Genomic DNA, 15066 nt, shown 5'->3' with positions numbered 1-15066 from the left:
TGATGGACACGTGATGGACACTCACCTCCTCGGCCTGAGCAGAGCGACCACGAGAGTACAGCCAACGAGGAGACTCTGGAAGGTTCCTGAGGACAAGAGGAGAACAGGAGAGGAGTGAGGAGGAGAGGAGAGAGGAGGAGGAGAGAGGAGGAGGAGGAGGAGAGAGGAAGAGTCCCTCACACAGTGAGCATGAAGATCAGAGCTCCTGGGCTGTTAGCTGCTGTGGCCAGGTTTCTCCAGGAGCGAACGCAGAAACCCAGAGCTCCAAACAGAGCGATGCCGAGGGCAAAGGTCACGCTGGTTAGGGTCCCTGCACACACACACACACACACACACACAGACAGGGGTCAGGCTGTGGCGTCACCCTGATCAGGTTATTGATCGGTGATGTCACCTGTCATGGCCCAGTAGGACTTCCCCACGTACTCCTGGGTGAGGACGAAGCAGACCAGGCCGATGCCTCCGTTCATCAGACCCACCAGCAGCCGCGACGCCGCAAACACCTCGTAACTGGGAGCCAACGCCGTCACGTAGCCGAAGATCACCTCGAAGAACAGACCTGACACACACACACACACCAGAGGAACATCAAAGTCAGGAGGCTCCAGGGCCGATCCGGAGATCAGGTCCCGGTTCCTAGGCTCACCTGAGAGGAGCACCGGCCTCCTGCCGATCCGGTCTGACAGCGGCCCGAACACCACGTTCCCCAGCAGGAGCCCAACGAAGAACAGCGACCCGGCCAGGCTGACCTTATAGGCCTGCTGCTGGACCAGGACCCACTGAGGACAGAGACCGGGACCATGAGAACCAGCTGCTGCTGTTTGATCTGGATCAAAGAACGGACCACCTGCGGGTCCTCACCTCTGTCACGATGGAGTCCACGTCCTCCGTGAAGACCACGCGTTGGAGGCGGTCCTGCTGGCCGGGGACGCCGCCGCCCTGCTGCTCGATACGGAACTCTGCCGTGGCCCCGACCAGGACGATCAGCATGGACTGACACGCCATGTAGACCTGAGGACACAGCACAGCGCCACCACCTGGATGAGCCTGAGGACATGACCACATCACTCACCTGCCAGCTGGGTTTGGTAACCATGGAGACTCGATCACTTCATTACTAAGCACAAGCTTCCGGCCTGCTGTGACGTCAATAGAGAGCGAGGCGGCGCGTTTGTTTGTTCAGTGTAGTTCTGCTCTGACGGAGCGCTACGTGGCTACACACACACAGACACACACACACACACACACACACACACACACACACACACACACACACACACACACACACACACACACACACACACACACACACACAGTGACCCGGCGCTCCTTGTGTGCCTTGCGATCCGGCCTGTGACCCACCTGTGTGAGCAGCAGCACCGTCACGGCTCTGCGCTGGTACGGACCGAACTCCCCCACCAGCTGCAGCGCTTCATCCACGTCCATCGCACCGCCGCGACGCTCTCGAGCGACATCCGGCAGGATAGTGACCCCCATCACACTTCCGGGTTCGTCTCACTCCGCGGTTTCTCTTTAGGAACATATCGGCATTACTTCATAATAAATAAGGATACATTTCTAACGCTGTGCTTATAGGGTGACGTCACATCACCGTCTCGGCTCGGCTCGGATCTGCAGCAGCTCGAGACTCGATGATTGACTCGACTGGAAACACGGAGGCGAGTTACCGCGATACTTCACACGTCTGTGTGCGCCACGTCACTGGGATTAGGAGCCCCGTGATTGGCTGAATGTGGACGTGTGTTGGGGATCGTTGTGTTGCTGGAAAGTCTTGTGATCAGCAAACATCTGGAGCACACACTTCCACAGGCTCATCTACAGGGGTCCAGCAGGAGGCGCTGCCCTGAGTGGCCTCCTCAGAAGCTCTCTTTAGGTTGAATACATCTGCATGGAGACATCTGTGGAGTAATGTGTTAAAAAACTGCTCCAGGGTCGCTCTGTGCTGACCCCTCTGGAGTGTGTGTGTGTGTGTGTGTGTGTGTGTGTGTGTGTGTGTGTGTGTGTGTGTGTGTGTGTCAGAGGGCCATGCAAGGCACATTTCAGATCGACATGTTTGCATGGCAACGATTTCACAAACTGGCAACTCTCCAGCTGCCAGTCTGGCCCGGTCCATATGTGGGACTGGACCCGGCGACCCGGCGACCTGCCGACGCCCCACTAGAGCAGAAATGAGCTTCAGAACTTTCTTCAGATTAAAACATAAAAACAAAACCTTGAGAATAAATGACAGAAGCATATTTAATATTAAAATACAGCAAGTTTGTGTTGTAAAATCAAATGTGCGTCGTGTGTTTGACCTCTGTAAGCTGTGATGTCATCGTCCTGCTGTAAAGGAGCTGAAACCCCCCCCCCCTCACTGTCACTATGTCTCACTACATGCTGCTGTATGTCTGATATACACACGTGTGATGTAGTTATATTACCAATGCACATGTTCCCTTGTCCTCATGTATGTGTTCTGTCATGTACTGTTCCCTGATTGTGATTGAAGTACCCCTTATTGTGTGTACTGAGTGTGTGTACTGAGTGTGTGCATGCAGTAGTTTGGTGATTTACATTACATTACATTACATTACGAGCATTTGGCAGACGCTTTTATCCAAAGCGACTTACATCACATTACAGTTACCACCCTTCGCAGAGGGGGGAGCAGTTGAGGGTTCGGTTCCCTCGATTTCTGGTTCCTGTCTCATTCTGCACTAACTGTTAGTCATTTCCTTCCGGGTAATAAAATAAGTTAAGATAAGATGAAAGTTTATGAGACTTTATTTCTGTGAGAAGCTCTACAGGTTAGAAATAAATAAAAACAATCTATGACTGGAGACATGATATAAAATGAGGATAAAATCAAATGTGAATCTTTCAGAAACATTAAGGTGCAGATACTTCTTCTTCTTCTTCTTCTTTCTCTTCATCTGATCATCAAACTGGTGTTTGTTTGGATGAAGTGACATCACCAGGACATCTTGGGATGAAGATCTCCACCTAGCTGAGGCTGACTCTGGAGAAAGACTCAATCTACACAGGTTTACTGGGTTTTACCTTTCTCCTCATCTCTCTCCCTGTCTCTCTCTCCCTCTCCCTCTCCCTGTCTCTCTCTCTCTCTCTCTCCCTGTCCTGAATGCTTTCTCCCAGTCCATGACTTGTGTGTGTTTTGCCCTGCATGCCCTCTGTTCCTCTGTAATCCGTCTGGATGTTCCTTTTGCTCACTCAGTCATTCGTGGAGAGGGAATCTCTCATGGATTTGCCTTTCCCGGGGTTTCTTCCTTTGTTTCCTAATCCTTTTAGGTTTTCTCTGGAGTTGTTCCTGGTCTTCCCAGACCTTTTGGCCGGGTGGGGAATGTTCCAGATGTTAAAGTCCTTTGGGCTTTATAAATAAATTTGACTTGGTAAAACCAAACTACCTGGCCTGACCACTAGAGGGCGTCTGTGTGCCCAACTCCTCATTTATTTCACAGTTCCACCTGCAGAGGCGTCCTTTCAGAATAAAAGTCTGTGGAGACAGGTTGCCCTTTCAGAATAAAAGTCTGTGGAGACAGGTTGCCCTTTCAGTAAAAAGCAGGTTATGGCTTCGGTTTTAGATCGTCCTCTTCATCAGCTTTTCTTTCTGCAGCTCCTCCAGCTTTCTTTGAAGCAAAACATAACAATTTCTTTTTCCACAACACGACGACCCCGACTGCAGCAGCAACCAGCACCGCCAGGACCCCCAGGACCAACCCCAGGACATTAAGAGGAGCCTTATAGAGCGGGTTGAGGACGCCCTCACTCTGACGGTCACTGATTTGGTTTGACATCTGACAGAAGAAGTTTTCAACTTTGCTGTGGTGGAGTTTGGTGATGTCCATCTTCTGTCCCTGCCTCTCCCAGGCTCCTCCGTCTTCCTTCCATCTGAAGGTGACCTCTCCCACCTCTGTAACGTCTCCTTCACAGGTCAGGATGCAGGAATCAGAGAGGTAAGAACATTTCAGCGGGGAGATCTGAATGGAAGGCTTGGTTACGTCCCTGACCACAGTGACCACCGTCTTCCAGGGCTGCTCGTTGTTGTTGAGAAACAGCGTGTAAACACCGTTGTCCTCTGTGGTCATGTTGTCGATCTCCAGCCGTGCGGTGAGGTGGTCCAGCTGCGAGCGTCCTTTATACTTTATATAGATCTCTACTCCATCTTTGTCCCACTCACACACCAGGTCTCTGCCGTGTTTCCACCACATGTTGAAGAGGGGTTTCATCTCCTCGGGGAGGGGAGGAGTCATGCTCAGTTTACCTGCCAGACATTTAGGAGAACATCCATCAGTTCACTGAGTGTCCCACAGGAAGTGACACGACTGAACACAACAATGCAGTCAAAGTAAAGACTTTTATAGGAGGAATGAGGCCAAACCAAGTCGACTTACTGACTTAACTAACGTGTAGATCAGGTTTGGGTCCTGTTTATTCTCACCTGATGGTGGCGCTGTAATCATTACTTTGACATGTGACTGATACAACATTAGGACATCAGAACATCCAGACACAGAACCTGGATTCTTATCAATGTTTAGTGGGATGGTCTCCATAGCAACATTGTTTACTAGCTGTTGGAGCTGAGCACATCTGCTGTATGAGTGTGTGCGTGTGTGTTTACCAACACACACAAGTGTCCAGTACAAATTCCCCACAATCCATTAGAATAGGCGTCACCGATCTGTGCGGTGCGCACACGCACACGCACACACACACACACCTCTTTAATTTTAATAATCCCACGTTTTGGCTCATTTTAATCGCGTCTCTATACGTGAACGCCCCTTTGCGGCCCCGAAATGGGACGCGGCCATCATAGCTTCACCTCTACTTGGTTGGTTTGGAATCTAAGTCAGTTAGCTGGTCGGTCGGTCGGTTAGTTAGCTGGTCGGTCGGTCGGTCAGTTAGCTGGTCGGTCGGTCAATTAGCTGGTCGGTCGGTCGGTCGGTCAGTTAGCCGGTCTGTTAGTTGGCTGGTCGGTTAGTTAGCTGGTCGGTCGGTCGGTCAGTTAGCTGGTCGGTCGGTCGGTCGGTCAGTTAGCTGGTCGGTCGGTCGGTCGGTCAATTAGCTGGTCGGTCGGTCGGTCGGTCAGTTAACTGGTCTGTTAGTTGGCTGGTCGGTCAGTTAGCCGGTCTGTTAGTTGGCTGGTCGGTTAGTTAGCTGGTCGGTCGGTCGGTCAGTTAGCTGGTCGGTCGGTCGGTCGGTCAATTAGCTGGTCGGTCGGTCGGTCGGTCAGTTAACTGGTCTGTTAGTTGGCTGGTCGGTTAGTTAGCTGGTCTGTTAGTTGGCTGGTCGGTTAGTTAGCTGGTCTGTTAGTTGGCTGGTCGGTTAGTTAGCTGGTCGGTTAGTTGGCTGGTCGGTTAGTTAGCTGGTGAATTAGCGTCGCTGCTCGGGTGTCTGAGCGTCTTCGGGTCCATATTTACCTCCCAGGCGGATGACTTGTGTGTCGGTCTGCTCGGCCCCCGCGGCCTCCAGCAGCAGAACCAGCAGGGCCGCGGTGAGGCAGCGACGCACCGCTCGGGCCATCTTCTCTCACGGACACTCCGACTGAACCGCACCCAGCTCACTTCCTACAGTGTTGCTCTCGGTACTTCCCTTGAAGCGCGTCTCCAAGCGATGACGTATAAACTCAGCGACCCTCTAGTTGGTCTCGTCTGTTTGTTTCTGCTGAACTAAACCATAAACTAATCCAGACTTTAGAGCGATTCTACTTCATTTGAATGCAGATTTAGTTAGACGGTTGTGTCTCCACTCGTCGCTGGCGCTGCGTCGTTAAAGTGTGAACCCGTTAAGCCTCTTCGTCGCCTGAGCTACTCTAACTTAATGTTCCCTCTCTCCTCTGCGGCTCCATGACGACGTAAAGACTCAGCGACCTGTCTGTTATCTTAGTAATACTGCTTCTCTCTAGCTTCCGATATTATTATTTGATTCTTCCGCGTACCACTACAGGGAGCCCGCGTAGTACCACAGATTGAGAACCACTGCTCTAGCTCATGTACTTCTTTGTGTTCTCTACTCCTGTTTCTATTCTGGGATTTGAAAAGATGAAGATGAAGGACGCACGCGCGCACACGGCAGCGCACGCGCGCACACACACACGTCCTTTACACCAAACAATGATCCAGTTTGAATTCATCATTTTCATGTTTTAATAACTTCAGCAATAAACATCACAACATAAAAACAATAACACTAAATGTGTGAAGATCAAATATGAAACAGTAAAATGTTGCTGGATGTTGAAGCAGACAGGTTATTGATTAGCCTCTGATCATTTTAGAGAACAGGGCTGGACAGAACAAACATCAATATTTAGAGGTGATTACAACACACAACCTAAAGAAAATCATGAAAACTTTAAACATACACACACACACACTCTAGTTCTGGCAGCGTAGTGGGAGTCTGGACTTCTGTGGAGTCGACGCCATCTCGTTCTCTGGAGCTTTCGACTTGACTGCAATCTTGGTTTCCTTTTTTCCTGCCTTCTTCTGCTGAATAGAAAAGGGAAACAAAAATGATTTTTGATTTATTCAACTACTTCCATATCAGACACTTTCCCTCCAGCTATTTCCAAAGCTTCCCTTCCCTGGAAGGGTTGGGTCGGGCCTTTGGGGGGGTGTAGAAGCCTACATTGCTGTGTGACATCATCCTGTAGAAACTGTATCACCCTCTGAGATCATCAACATGAATGATGTCATCCTGGACTCTGTCATGTTCTCTCAGCCTCCAGCAGCCGGGGCTTCCTGCTGTTTCTGTTTCAATCTACTTGTACCTCATGTTGCATATTTGACCTCAGGGTCTACCAAAAAAGTTAAACAACAACAACAACGATAATAAAACAACCTCTCTCTCTCTCTCTCTTTGTGTATCAAACTATCCTATACCTGTGTGAGCGCTGTCATGTTAAATGTTTGCTTCAATAAAAACAAATACCGCTCACTTCCTGTTGCATCACTCTCACGTTTCTCACCTTGAAGAAAGGAACCCTGTTGCTCTCGTTACAGACCAGGTTTTCGTCGATGAAGGACGGCTCAGTGGCCACGCTCTCGTTACACACACTCGGCTCGTCCTCCAGGGAGTCCTGACACACACACACACACACACACACACACACACACACACAGATTAGTCACTTTCATGTATGTGTGTAGACTGGCTTTAACCCCGTCCACGCTGCCAGGTCAGGTTGTGTGAACCTACGTGGCTGTGTTTCTCCTCCTGCTCCTCCTCATCCTCCTCCTCTTCCATGGCTGCCTGCAGCGCCTCCTGCTGCTTCTTCAGGCCCTCCAGCAGCTCACTGCGCCTACGGGACTTCCCCAGCTCCCGTGGATACACAAACTCCCGCCGCTGAGGGGTGGCACCTGAAGGGGGCGTCACAGCAGGTTAGCCACACGCACAGATGAGGGCGTGGCCAATCAGATTACCTCTATACTGGATATTTACTTTAAGGTCAAAGATCATCAAGCATCTAGACGCACGAGATGAGAAAAATGTAAACATTCAGTTCCATTCGTGTTTGACATCCAAACCCGTTAAATGAGTTGGGATCTCGACCCAGAGCGGTCGTACTTCCTGCACATTACCTCAGAGGAAATGCCCCCCGTTAAGCTCCTCCCACCCACACACGCTGGCTGATGTTTGACCTGTCAGCCTCATTCCCCTCCAACCATGTATTATACGAGATGCTGACTGCCAGGATGAGCTCAGTAGAAGACAGATGCAGACAGAGCAGGAGGTGCGTTTTCATTCCAGCTGCACGGTGATGCGGCACAGGTACCTGAGGGAATGTCCTGCTGAAGCCCCTCCTGCAGGAAGCCCCGGACCAGCTGCCGGCTGGACTCCACCCGCTCCTCCAGCTCGGTCTGCTGGAGGTCCAGCACGGTGCGGTTCTGGGAGATCTGGGTCTGCACGGCCGTCACAGCCCCCTTCACCTCCTCCTGGTGGACGCTCATGTCCTCCAGCGCTGCACTCAGCTGAGTCCGGCAGCAGTCCTCCAGGCTCTGCAGGGAGACCGGAGGTCCATTAGCTCGGCCTGTTTGATTCTCATGATGTCAACCTCTCAGATGGCTGAGTGACCTGGGGGCCCAGGGACCCAGTGGATCTTTACCTGCTGAAGGGCCTGAGCCTGGCTGGAGCTTTTCTCCAGCAGGGTGCGCTGTTCCTGGGCTCCCAGCTTGGCTTGATCTGCCACTCTGGAGCTCCACTGGACGTCTCGCTGCCGCAGACCTGAAGACAAGGACAACACTTTAACAGAGAGGAACTTCACTGTGGACCCCCTGTGGACCCCCTGTGGACCCCCTGTGGACCCTCTGTGGACCCCCTGTGGACCCTCTGTGGACCCTCTGTGGACCCCCTGTGGACCCTCTGTGGACCCCCTGTGGACCCTCTGTGGACCCCCTGTGGACCCTCTGTGGACCCTCTGTGGACCCCCTGTGGACCCCCTGTGGACCCCCTGTGGACCCTCTGTGGACCCCCTGTGGACCCTCTGTGGACCCTCTGTGGACCCCCTGTGGACCCCCTGTGGACCCCCTGTGGACCCTCTGTGGACCTTATGGATCTGTGGTCTAGCTTCATGAGTCACTGATGCTTTCTGAGTGTTGTTGATTGTGAGCTGCGTCACCTGAGATGGAGCTGTGGAGGAGATCACAGCGTCCTGAGATCTCCTGCACCGTCTGCAGGTTCTCCTCTGTGTTCACACGCAGCGAGGAGGCCAGAGAGGACGAGGCGGAGGAGAGAAGCTCCGCCTGTGCTGCAGCCTGACCCTCCACTGAGCTGCAGCCTCTGCAAACCAACAGGAGACAGAGTTTCATTCCTTCAGTAAACGCTGTGACGTTGTATCACTGTCGGCCTGTAGGGGGCAGCGTAGGTGTGTGTGTGTGTGTGTGTGTGTGTGTGTGTGTGTGTGTGTGTGTGTGTGTGTGTGTGTGTGTGTGTGTGTGTGTGTGTGTGTGTGTGTGTGTGTGTGTGTGTGTGTGTGTGTGTGTGTGTCTCACGTGTTGAGGCGGTCCTGCAGGCTGAGCAGGGGTTGTTGCAGAGCTCTGGAGCTGGAGTGCAGATCAGCGTAGTCCCTCTGGGCCTCTAGAACCAGCAGGCCCAGCTGCTCCATGGTCCTCTTCAGACCCTGAGACCGGCACAGGGACCACAACATTCAGAACCAGAACCGGGCCACACCCCAGACACGTCAGCAGTCACCGTGTGCTTCCTCCTGGTGAAGCATGTAGTTCTTTGTTGGAAAGTCTTACCGCCTGCTGCTTGTCTTCTGCCCGTCTGATCTGCTCCTCCAGCGCCTCCTGCTGGCTCTGTAGGGAGCTCAGGTTCTGTACCGTGGACTCTCTCAGCTCCCTCAGTTCCTGAACCAGCCCGCCGAAAAACAGGCTGGTCCCCTTCAGCGCCTCCACCTGATCACAGCAGGAGCACAGTGTTATCGGGTCGCAGCCCCACAGATTCATGCAGTCTGCTGGAGCGCCGCTCCTCCTGTCCAGCAGGTGGAGCAGGTGAGCACCACTCCTGCACACGTTTGGACTCATTTTGCCTTTTTTCGGAACTAAATGACAGGAGTGACATCAGGTGAAGTGGGAGGAGCCAAACCTGCTCTGCTAGGGCTCCCTGCGTCTCCATGGTGACCGTCAGGGAATTACTCAGCTCTTTGACAGCAGACAGACCCATCAGAGACCGAGCCACCAACTCCTCCTCCATGTCCTGATGATGCTCCTCCTGCCAACACACACACACACACTTAAACTGGGCCGTGTGTGTGTGTGTGTGTGTGTGTGTGTGTGTGTGTGTGTGTGTGTGTGTGTGTGTGTGTGTGTGTGTGTGTGTGTGTGTGTGTGCCTCACCAGCAGCTGCTGAATGCTCTCTTTGTTCTGCTGACACAGCGCCCCCTGTTGCTGCACTCCTTCCTGGAATCGAGCCACGCCCTCTCGCACAAGCTGCTTGACTCCGCCCACAAGTGAATCCACAGCTAGCAGAGCTCCTTTCAGCGCCGCTTGGTTCATCGCCAACACGCCGTCTGCAACAGAACCCAGGTGTAAAAGGTTGGACACAGCTTGACCTCTGGTCCAGAACCAGGCGGAGGCCCTGGGCCCCCCTTCAGGTTCTGGTCCTCATGAAGCGTCACATGGGGGTCGGCTCTTCTCTAGAGGAGCTGTGTTCAGTTTACATGTTCAGAGTCACGCTCACACGGGTGTTCATGGATCCATAAGGGTCCATCACAGACCTGAAGAAAGGTCAGAGGTCACTCACCCACAGCCTGTGTGTAGCTGCTCAGCATGTTCTGCTGTGAGGCTCTGTGCTGCTGGATGCAGACCTCCATGCTGCTGAACTTCTCCTCCACACCGTGACAGAAACACTGCTGGATCTGCCTGTTGTGTTGCTCCACCTGTACACACACACACACACACACACACACACACACACACACACACACACACACACACACACACACACACACACACACACACACACACACACACACACACACACACACACACACACACACACACACACAGTCAGTCTCTTCCTGACCTCTGGCTTGACAACCAAGTGACCTCATCTTTACATAAACAAATCTTCGGAGTGATGGGAGAGAGCTCAAACATTTCTCTCCAAGTCACCATAGCAACCTAAACCTGCATCTGAAAGTCTCACTGCCACAAAGTCAGCATGTTTGACCTTTGACTTCCTGTCCAGCTTGTCATGGAGGTTGGACACGTCACTGGTGGAGGCGTCCACCGTGTTCAGCAACTGGACAAGACGAGATGAAACAAGGAGATGAAGAAAGGAGATGAAAGCAGGAGGAGGAAGGGTGAGGAGGTCAGACGGTCCTCACCTGGCCGGCCGTGTTGTACAGCGTCTCCTGAGCGGCGCCCAGCTCGGTGCTGAGCAACTCCTCCAGACTGAGCTGCTCTTTGGTGTGCTGCAGGTCTCTGCTGGTCTCCTCCAGCCTGAGGCACACACACACACACACACACACACACACACACACACACACACACACACACACACACACACACACACACACACACACACACACACACACACACACACACACACACACACACACACACACACACACACACACACACACACACACACACACACACACACACACACACACACACACACACACACACACACACACACACGGGTCAAACATATACATCATCACTATAAACACATACACAACTTCCTGGTTCCCTAAAATAAAGAGCATGACACAGACTGTCCACCGAGTGGCGCTGTGGCACTGAACAAACAGCTGAGGGGCCACAGGCAGGGAGGGAGGAGAGTCGGCTCAGCTGATTGGTGAGTGAAGGCAACGTGGGCGGGGCTTGTGTGGCTCACCTGTGCTGCTTCTCCTGCAGGTCAGCAGAGCAGAGCTCCAGGCGACTCTTACTGTCCACAAACAGCTCCGTCACCTGAACACAACACGCTACATGTTACATACATACAGGATAGACTCAGACATGGATTCATCTGAACTCTTCGCAGGAAACCATCAGAGTTGAAACAAAGATGGAGGTTGTGTTGGATCCTGGAGCGGACTGATGTCTCACCTTCTTCAGCTCTTCCTCCATGGCTGCGATCCTGTCAGTGTGCTCGCTCATCTGCTCGTCACGGGTGGAGATCTGCCCCAGCATGCTCCTGACACACACACATACAGTTAGTGTGTTGCAGTTACAGATGTTGTGGAACTGGCTCTGTGTTTAGCCCCGCCCCCCCTGCCGTCATGTGACTCACTGGTAGTTCTCTGCAGACAGGTAAACTCCGTTCTTGTCTCTGGTGGCAGCCAGGTCTCGTTTCAGACGCTCGATCTCCTCTGTGTATTCCTGTACGGACAGAAGATCACACGATGTCAGCGCTGTGTCTCAGAGCGGTCGTCATGGTGACTGCAGGCGAGCCGTGTACCTTGATGAGCGTCCTCTTGGTGAGCTTCTGGTTGACTTCAGGTTTGTTCATGATGTTCTTGGCTCTGCTGGCGTACTCCAGCGTGCTCAGCGTCTCCTGCAGGCCGGCACAGAGACACACAGCTTCAGACCAGACACACACACACGCTCAAGAAAACATGCATGTGCAGAGCAAACAGGAAGTACCTCCAGATTGCTGGAGGAAGGAGACACTGTGGCGATGATGGAGGTTTTGGTCCGTCCTCCCAGGGAGTCCTGCAGGATTCGGGTCAGTTTGGACTCTCTGAGGGACGGACACACACACACACACACACACACTTTAGAGTTCAGACCTGCAGCCACACAGCCCGAGGCGTTGTGACCCCTGGGGGCCTGACCTGGAGGCCTGACCTGTAGGGGACGTGCGGCCTCTTCTCCACCAGCGCCGTGATGACTCTGCCCAGCGTCAGCAGTGATTGGTTGATGTTTCCGGCCTCGCGGGCTCGTTTGTCCACCGCACCCGAGCGTCCGATGTTCTCGCTGCCGGCGAGGTCGACCTGCAGGACAGAGACCACGCCTCCATTCAGACCTGCTCATCGCCTGGCCACACACACGGCCACACACACGGCCACACACACGGCCACACACACACACACACGGCCACACACACACACACACACACACACACACACACACGCGCGCGCTCTCTCTCACCAGGTTGAGTTTTCCGATCTTCACCAGCTCCTCCCCGTCCAGAGTGATCTCCTTCATGTGGATGGTGACTGAGAACACAGAGTGGGAGCGGCTAGAGAGAGAGAGAGAGAGAGAGAGAGAGAGAGAGAGAGAGAGAGAGAGAGAGAGAGAGAGAGAGAGAGAGAGAGAGAGAGAGAGAGAGAGAGAGAGAAGAGAGAGAGAGAGAGAGAGAGAGAGAAGAGAGAGAGAGAGAGAGAGAGAGAGAGAGAGAGAGAGAGAGAGAGAGAGAGAGAGAGAGAGGGAGGGAGAGGGAGAGGGAGAGAGAGAGAGAGAGAGAGACAGAGAGAGACAGAGACAGAGACAGAGAGAGAGAGACACAAGTCTTTGATGATGAACTGTATCCCCATGAGATCACCTGACAGGACGACTAGTTCAGGCCCGGAATGACCTGTCTGTCTGTCTGTCTGTCTGTCTGTCTGTCTGTGTGTACCTGGAGTAGGCGTTCATCAGCGTGGAGGCGGTCCTCCTCTTAGCTGAACCTCTCTCCAGAATCTGGTAAACCTCATCTTTGTTGTGGACCGTGACCTCCTCCAGACCCTTGACCACCACACCGCGCTGACAACACAACACAACACATCATCATCATCATCGTCCTCCTCCTCCTTCTCCTCTCAGTGAGGAGCAGGTGTGTGAGCTGAGCTGGTCTGGAGCCTGACCTTGTTCCTGGGGTCATCAAACAGCTGCAGGCGCTCGCTCACGTCCTCCCCGGTGCTCAGCAGGTCAAACAGCTCCTCGTTGTAAATCTCCAGCAGAGACACTTTGACAGAGAACTCCGTGCCGTTCTCAGACAGCTTCTCAAAGATCTGGTGCAGGGTTCTGGGGATGATGCCGGCCAGAGGGTCCTGCCACCCAAACAAACAACAACATTTCTACCTGTTTCTATGGCGACAGCAGATGGTTTGGGGATTTTCATTTACTGGTTAATTTGTTTCCTGTCAGAATGATTGAAGCAGACTTCAGTGATGAAGAGCGTGTCTGACCTCCTCCCAGGTGAACTGGCCGTCCGGACTCCTCTCCCCCTCCATGGTGAAGGTCTTTCCTGTCCCGGTCTGCCCGTACCTGAAGCACACAGCACAGTGACGCTCAGTGAGCACAGTAATGATGTCTGTGCCTCTCTGGAGCCTCAAACCTGCTCATCACTCAGAGGTTCAAACTACAACAGAACCTACGCAAACACGGTGCAGTTGTATCCCATGATGACCTCGTCCAGGATGGGACAGACCACGCTGCGGTAAACATCGATCTGCTTGGCGGCAGGAGCGAACACCTGAGCAACAACAACAACAACAACAACCAATCAGATCAGAGGGCCGCAGACACGTGACCACAGATGCTCGGCACCGGGGACGTGTCCCTCAGCTCACCATGTCAAACGTGTACGTCTTGCGAGCCGCCTTGTCGCTCGTCCCCCCCGTCCTCACTGCCACTTCCTTCCTGTTTGGCTCGCAGTCGATCACATTGTGTGAAGACTTTCGTTCCATTGTGTTGAAAGGTCTGAAAACACGAGGGCAGAAAGTTACAGCTACAAACGTCACATGTTACTATGGCAACACATCTCATTCAAGACAGAGAGAGAGACCAACAGACAGACAGACAGACAGACAGACAGACCGACAGACAGACAGACAGACAGCTCAGGCTTTACCTGCATCTCACCACCACCTGGATGTTTCTCCCCTTCTCGTCTCGTTTGGCTGCACTCAGGTTTGAAGCCATGACGGCTGAGACTCAGAGCTCCTTTGTTGTTCCTCACTTTGACAAATGAATCAAACAAATCTGTGTCCATTTAACATCAATAAAGGGTTAACATCCACACTTCAGACAGGAACAGTCTGCACATTTAGGAATCACAACAAAACAAACTGATGACATCATTGTAAATGTTTCAACATAAATATCAACCATCTGAGAGAATGATTGTGGAAAAGAGAGGACGAGCATGGAGACAGAATATAAATATATAAATATCAGCTTATACACAATATATCTATATTTATAAACAGCATATATTTATACTAATATATATTATAGTAGCATACAGCGCGATGCAGTCTCCGATGAAAATATATTGCAAAAATATGTATTTGACATTTTAGTTTAGGTCTTTATCACCTTTGCTGAAAAACTCGGTAAATGTAATCTGAAACCTGGTAGCTAAAGTTAATGTCACATTAGCATCGGAGCTAACCCGAGCTAACCTGACGAAGCTTGAACACACACGTGCTGACCTAACCGGTGGTCTTACCGGTTGATGATGCGCGTGTTCTCCTCTTTGTTTGATTGATTATCCGCTTTAGACGTAAAAGTAACGAAGTCGTGTAATGCAGCGCGATATGACGACGGTCCGCTAACCGGAGGCTCCGCTAGCTTCACTCTGGCGCTCTCTACATTCAACACCAAA

General features: G+C 52.3%; 3 protein-coding genes across 9 annotated transcripts in view; all 3 read right to left on the bottom strand.

Annotated features, from left to right (window-relative positions):
* The window catches only part of slc22a15 (solute carrier family 22 member 15), a 4698-nt gene extending 3201 nt beyond the window's left edge, over positions 1-1497 (bottom strand). For all 5 annotated transcript variants that reach the window (XM_076140478.1, XM_076140479.1, XM_076140481.1 and 2 more), the window contains exons 1-6: positions 1363-1497; positions 862-1011; positions 647-779; positions 395-559; positions 181-310; positions 26-86 (exon numbers count right to left, since the gene is read on the bottom strand). In XM_076140478.1, coding sequence (XP_075996593.1) covers positions 26-86; positions 181-310; positions 395-559; positions 647-779; positions 862-1011; positions 1363-1497 — 774 coding nt within the window. The remainder of the gene's footprint in view (positions 1-25; positions 87-180; positions 311-394; positions 560-646; positions 780-861; positions 1012-1362) is intronic.
* Positions 1498-3187: 1690 nt separating this feature from the next.
* LOC142990640 (CD48 antigen-like) lies at positions 3188-5613 on the bottom strand. The gene is made up of 2 exons (XM_076140483.1): positions 5445-5613; positions 3188-4282 (listed from the first exon to the last, which is right to left on the bottom strand). The coding sequence occupies exons 1-2, from the start codon at positions 5545-5547 to the stop codon at positions 3585-3587; spliced, it is 801 nt and encodes a 266-aa protein (XP_075996598.1). The 5' UTR covers positions 5548-5613; the 3' UTR covers positions 3188-3584.
* Positions 5614-6158: 545 nt separating this feature from the next.
* On the bottom strand, positions 6159-15066 carry kif11 (kinesin family member 11). Of its 3 annotated transcripts, none has more exons than XM_076140489.1 (27): positions 14911-15066; positions 14311-14441; positions 14030-14159; positions 13835-13932; positions 13646-13724; positions 13322-13507; positions 13096-13220; positions 12627-12717; positions 12324-12469; positions 12120-12216; positions 11935-12030; positions 11767-11855; positions 11583-11670; positions 11371-11444; positions 10856-10970; positions 10699-10770; positions 10270-10405; positions 9864-10036; positions 9613-9738; positions 9267-9422; positions 9018-9145; positions 8645-8805; positions 8132-8250; positions 7802-8024; positions 7225-7385; positions 6995-7105; positions 6159-6515 (listed from the first exon to the last, which is right to left on the bottom strand). In XM_076140489.1, the coding sequence occupies exons 2-27, from the start codon at positions 14379-14381 to the stop codon at positions 6402-6404; spliced, it is 3165 nt and encodes a 1054-aa protein (XP_075996604.1). In that variant the 5' UTR covers positions 14382-14441; positions 14911-15066; the 3' UTR covers positions 6159-6401. The 3 variants fall into 3 exon arrangements, with proteins under 3 accessions (XP_075996604.1, XP_075996603.1, XP_075996605.1); XM_076140488.1 differs by having other exon boundaries at positions 14311-14417; XM_076140490.1 differs by having other exon boundaries at positions 6159-6512; positions 14311-14417.

Source organism: Genypterus blacodes, unplaced genomic scaffold (assembly GCF_046128005.1).
Source record: "Genypterus blacodes isolate CSIRO-AG114 ecotype Tasmania unplaced genomic scaffold, CSIRO-AGI_Gbla_v1 ptg000628l_1, whole genome shotgun sequence".
Classification (NCBI taxonomy): domain Eukaryota; kingdom Metazoa; phylum Chordata; class Actinopteri; order Ophidiiformes; family Ophidiidae; genus Genypterus; species Genypterus blacodes.
The sequence above is the reverse complement of the archived record's forward strand: the minus strand, read 5'-3'. Positions and strand labels throughout refer to the sequence as shown.